At 45.7% G+C, this 5,560-nt stretch overlaps 1 protein-coding gene across 1 annotated transcript; it reads left to right on the top strand.

The window, feature by feature from the left end:
* Positions 1–6: 6 nt before the first annotated feature.
* LOC119363205 (UDP-rhamnose/UDP-galactose transporter 2-like) lies at positions 7–3,247 on the top strand. Its single transcript, XM_037628521.1, has 5 exons — positions 7–411; positions 531–715; positions 827–1,027; positions 1,963–2,124; positions 2,570–3,247. Exons 1-5 carry the CDS (start codon positions 279–281, stop codon positions 2,936–2,938), a joined length of 1,050 nt encoding a protein of 349 aa, XP_037484418.1. The 5' UTR covers positions 7–278; the 3' UTR covers positions 2,939–3,247.
* Positions 3,248–5,560: the final 2,313 nt, after the last annotated feature.

The following is a 5,560-nucleotide window of genomic DNA, read 5'->3' on the forward strand; positions in this document are numbered from 1 at the left end:
TCGCCTCCCGGAAATCACAGGATTTTCACCGGCTTCCCGTTGACGTTTCCGCCACTGCGGCAGCACAATTCGAAACCCCCCCGCACACTCCCCTCCCTTCCGTGCCTAGGCGGCAACGCTTCTTCTCGCCTCCCCTCCCATCTCCTTTATAACCGAGCGGGCGGCCCCTCCCGCGTGAGGCACCGAGGACGGGGGCACAAGCGCAGCCGAGCCGAGACCAGACGAACCGTGCTACCCTCCTCCACCACCGGGTCTCTCTGCGAGGGCGGAGGAGCGACATGGAGCCGGCCGAGAAGAAGCCGCCGGCGGTGTCCGACCTCGGCGCCTGGGGGATGAACGTCGTCAGCTCCGTCGGCCTCATCATGGCCAACAAGCAGCTCATGTCCTCCGCCGGCTACGCCTTCTCCTTCGGTACGCCCCTCGCTCTCTCCCAGATCTGGATCCGCCGCCTTGGGGGGCTTGTCGCAGGCGGATCTGACGACTGACGCGCTCTTGTTTTTGTTTGTTTACCCTCGCCTCCGCGAATGCAGCCACCACGTTGACCGGGTTCCACTTCACCGTCACGGCGCTCGTCGGGTGGATTTCCAAGGCCACCGGCTACTCCGCCTCCAAGCACGTCCCCCTCTGGGAGCTCGTCTGGTTCTCGCTCGTCGCCAACGCCTCCATCACCGGGATGAACCTCAGCCTCATGCTCAACTCTGTCGGCTTCTATCAGGTATAACATCCTTTATGCCTGCGCTGCTGCCTATTGGCCATTCGCCATGAATACGAATACGTGGCCTTGTTCTGTGGCTGAAGAACGTGTGCAAACTATGCGATTTTGCAGATCTCCAAATTGAGCATGATTCCGGTGGTTTGCTTGATGGAGTGGGTACTCAACAGCAAGCACTACACAACCAAGGTTATATCGGCAGTGGTTGTCGTCGCAGCGGGCGTCGGGATTTGCACCGTCACCGATGTGGAGGTCAATGCTAAGGGCTTCATTTGCGCTTGTGTGGCTGTGTTCTGCACGTCGCTTCAACAGATTGTGAGTTTAGTTTCTCTGTCTAGATACAATTTGTGCATTTTAGATTCCTGCTTACTTAGAAAGTTAAATACTAGGCATAGTAGATACCATAATTGGAAATGTTTCCTAAGATTTACGTACGTCGTTATGACTTTCACAATAGTTGGAAGTTGTACGACCAATGACGATAACGCCAACTTTCGTATGTCGTTATAACTTTTCCACTTTTTGGAAGTTGTCTGGCCAATTACGATAACGCCAAGGTGTTTTGCTGATAACGAGCAACATAGGTACTTTGGTGAAACAATGTCCTATAGAAGCCAAATATTCAGTAGCTGGGTATTGTATGGTTCTGCCCATTCAATGATTTCACTTTCTGGTGCAGTACTGTTGTATCATCATTATTGCTTTTTTTTAAAAAAACTGAGTATCATCATTATTGTGAGTTGTCGTAGTTACTGTGCCTTGGTGTGGATTTTCCAATGTGCCCAGTTAAAACTGTGCAACAAAGAAATCTCATGCTAACAGTGTGATATGCCTGTTAAAAGCATGGAACCAAAACCAACATTTTCATTGTTAACCTGCAGTATGCTTCATGAGTAAATAAATCACATCATCTCTCAAAATAAATAAATAAATCACATCATATAGCTGTGGATTTACAGTTCTTGAATCCTCTGATATGTGTATTCTCTTGCCTTTTGTTGCCTTACATCGTGGAACATCCTTTTAAAATTCCGCGGTTACTTTTGGGCTTGCTACATCTTGGGATGAGAATGTATTTTGGACTTTTCATGGGCGATGTTAGTACATTGTTGATGAAGGGTTGCATTTTAAAACTGAAAGCTAACGGGATTCCTTTTTTCCGTTTACAAGTTATGTTCCATAAAAACACCTATGCAGTTTAATAAATTCCACTATGTTTTGGGTTCTGACAATACCTGTTCTTGTTCCAGACAATTGGCTCCTTTCAGAAGAAGTACAACATTGGGTCATTCGAGCTGCTGAGCAAAACTGCACCAATACAGGCAGTGTCACTTATTATACTGGGTCCCTTTGTGGATTACTACCTAAATGGGCGTTGGCTATTGAACTACGGTTTTTCAACAGGAGCAACTGTAAGTTCTCACTCCTGCCACATAATTTTCAGTTAATGAAACAATGCCTTGTATCTTCTGCTATAGATTCGTGCCAATGTTAACTTCAGTATTTGTATTTATGACATTTTCCATTCCTCTACTGCTCAGTACCCCTCTGTAATAAGTTAGGAATTTCCTTTTCCAATTCATCTGATCCTGTCATGGAGCTGTAACAACACTGATTTTTCTCTTATTTGTTTTGTATGTTTTGTATAACATCCTTCTTAAGAAACGCGTAATTTATATTATATGACTTGCGGTTTGCTGTTAGCCACAACAATACTTCTAGCTTGTGGTTATAAATGCAGTTTGTGGTGATGTTTTCTGTTTTAATCATCACGCAGCTCTTCGTGCTGCTTTTAATGCTTTGTCAGGAAACAGCTTGTGTACGTTCTAACTATCTCCTGTGTTAACCCTTTTACAGTTCTTCATACTGCTTTCATGCTCCTTGGCTGTCTTCTGCAACATGAGCCAGTACCTCTGCATCGGGCGGTTCTCTGCAACCTCTTTCCAGGTCCTGGGCCACATGAAAACGGTGTGCGTGCTGATCCTCGGCTGGGTTCTGTTCGACTCGGCTCTCACCATCAAGAACATACTCGGGATGCTGCTCGCCATCATGGGCATGGTGGTCTATAGCTGGGCCATGGAGTCTGAGAAGAAGGCCACCTCAGCGATCCCGCGGAACAAGAGCGACATGCTGGACGGGGAGGACGTGCCCCTCAAGTCGAGAACGAGCGGCATTCCGCTGTCCTCGGAACTTGATGACCTTGAGGAAGGCCCGATGAAGAGCTAGCCTGTCGCAGTTATTCATTCATTCTTCTTGGTTCTTTTGTATGTGTTTGATCCACAATGTCCGCCAGTCCAGTCCTCGAAGCTATCGACAATCTTGTTAATTTTGCCCCTTGCCTGCTGGGTGGAGTTCCATCATAGGTGATGACGACCCCGGCCGGCCGGCCGGCCTCGGCGTAGATGACCACCACCTTAGGAAATTTGTCAAGGCCGATATGGGCCGAGCCATGGTGATTCGTGATGGCGTGTTGTTATAGACGACAACAAATTATATACTTATATAATGGAATACAGGTGTTCCCCCGTTGTAGCATCCCGGTGAATGTTTGCGATTATTCCTCCAGGGTTCGCTGTCTTGTTTTGCCGTGGCAATCGTGGTTTCCGTCAGCACCAGGAGTGGTGTGTGCTGTCGTGCGCCTTGTCGGGGTTGCCGGCCGCCGGCCTCACATGGGATAATGGGTGGGGCTTTGCCGGTGGCAACGTGGCCGTCGGCAACGAGGACGTGGACGGCAACGATGCCGCCGGCCTACCGAGGAAAGCCAGAATCAGTGGCAAGGGTATCCTTTCACTGTTTGCACGTATGGTTTTTTCAGTTTGCTTTTCTCGAGTGCGTCATGTGCCTTTATTCAGTGATGGCACCGAACTAGAAAGGGAACAACTCCTCTCGATCGGGCATCAACCAAAGCAAAAGAGAAACTGGATCTTTGAAAAAGTCTCGGCGAGGAACTTAGATCATCTGGTCCCCGAAACCGTTGGATGCCCAATCATACTGTTCCAAAGTACCATATCTAGGGTCAAGGAATGCAAGCCCCCCAGTGCAGAACGCACAATGGGCTTTTATGTTCATCTATTTAAATAGTTGTTATCTACTACCGTTTCGCAAAAAGAAAAACAAGTTGTTCCTACCACGTGACACATGTGGTAAGCAATCGAAACAATTCAAAAATAAGTTGTTCCTCCGATCCAAAATAAGTGTCGCAGTTTTATCAGAATATGAATAAAGTTGAGTTAAACTGTGTGTCAAATAATTTTATTGATGTTGTTTTTATGAATGGGAATACTGTACAGTGGCGTTTAACAGGCTTTTATGGGCACCCCAACTGGAGTGACCGTGCTTTGTCATGGGATGATATTCGAAATTTGTATAAGAAGGGCGATCACCCATGGGTAGTTTTAGGAGATTTTAATGAAATTTTGTTATCATCAGAGAAAGAGGGAGGGAATGTGAGACCAAATGTGATGATGAGAGATTTTCGTAATTGTTTGGGAGATTGTGGACTAGCAGATATGGGATGTATGGGTGACTTATTTACATGGAGGAGGGGCGAAATCAGGGAAAGACTAGATCGAGCGGTCTGTAATGTGGATTGGGCGAATAAATTCCCTCGAGCGGCGGTTATTAACGAAGAACATGTACACTCAGACCATCACCCTATTATTTTAGACACGGAATATTTTGACGATAATATTTTTGACCGCTCAAAAAGTCGAAGGAAACATTTTGAAGCTCGACGGCTGAAAGAAGAGACGGTTACGGAAGTTGTACGTACAGCTTGGGAAAAACGAAGATGTTGGGCATAGGGCCGTCTCTCGCTGATCGTACAAGAGCGGTACATGCAGATTTGCACACTTGGGATCGTGGTATCCTTAAGGGTCCGAAAAAAAGAATCAACAAACTAAAAAAAGATTTAGAAAAATTACGGAGAGGGCCTGTGAATGCTAACTCTCTTGCACGTCAAAAGGAGACTATTGTATTGATTGAAATTTTATTGGAACAAGAGGAGATACACTGGCTACAATGGGGTCGAGCAAACTGGTTATTGCATGGTGAGCGCAATACTTCTTTTTTCCATAACGCCGCAACAACTAGAAAGAAGAGGAATCAGATAAAAAAATTGCTTGACGATAATGGGGTTTGGGTAAAAGACACGGAGATGAAGAATCATATTCTGGGGTATTTTTCTAACCTGTTTACTTCAGAAGTTAATCAACCGAACCATGAGGTCCTCTCCCTTGTAAAAAGGAAAGTAACGAATGACATGAATAGGGCTCTCCTTGCCCCCTACACGGCTGAAGAGGTTAGGAAGGCACTTTTTGACATTGGTGATTTAAAGGCGCCGGGGCCAGATGGCCTTCACGCCATTTTTATAAGAGATTTTGGGCTATGTTAGGGGATGATTTGACTGAAGAGGTTCTCCAAGCGGTGAATACCTGTACTATACCTGATGGTTGGAATGATACTACAATAGTAATGATCCCAAAAGTTAACTCCTCGAAAAAGGTAACTCAATTTAGACCAATCAGTTTGTGCAATGTGGTGTATAAGGTCATTTCAAAGATGATTGCTGCTCGTCTGAAGACAATCCTCCCAGATATTATTAGCCCTACCCAAAGTGCTTTTGTGCCTGGAAGAATGATTACAGATAACATCTTAGTGGCTTATGAATATTTTCATAAAATAAAAAATAAAAGGACCGGTAAAGAGGGCCTGTGTGCAATCAAACTGGATATGCACAAAACATATGACCGAGTAGAGTGGCTTTTTTTAAAGGAAATCTTGTTGAGACTAGGCTTTCAGCAGGATTGGGTGAATTTAATTATGCATTGTGTGACCTCGGTGGAATAT

The sequence above is a fragment of the Triticum dicoccoides genome, chromosome 2B (assembly GCF_002162155.2).
Source record: "Triticum dicoccoides isolate Atlit2015 ecotype Zavitan chromosome 2B, WEW_v2.0, whole genome shotgun sequence".
Lineage (NCBI taxonomy): Eukaryota > Viridiplantae > Streptophyta > Magnoliopsida > Poales > Poaceae > Triticum > Triticum dicoccoides.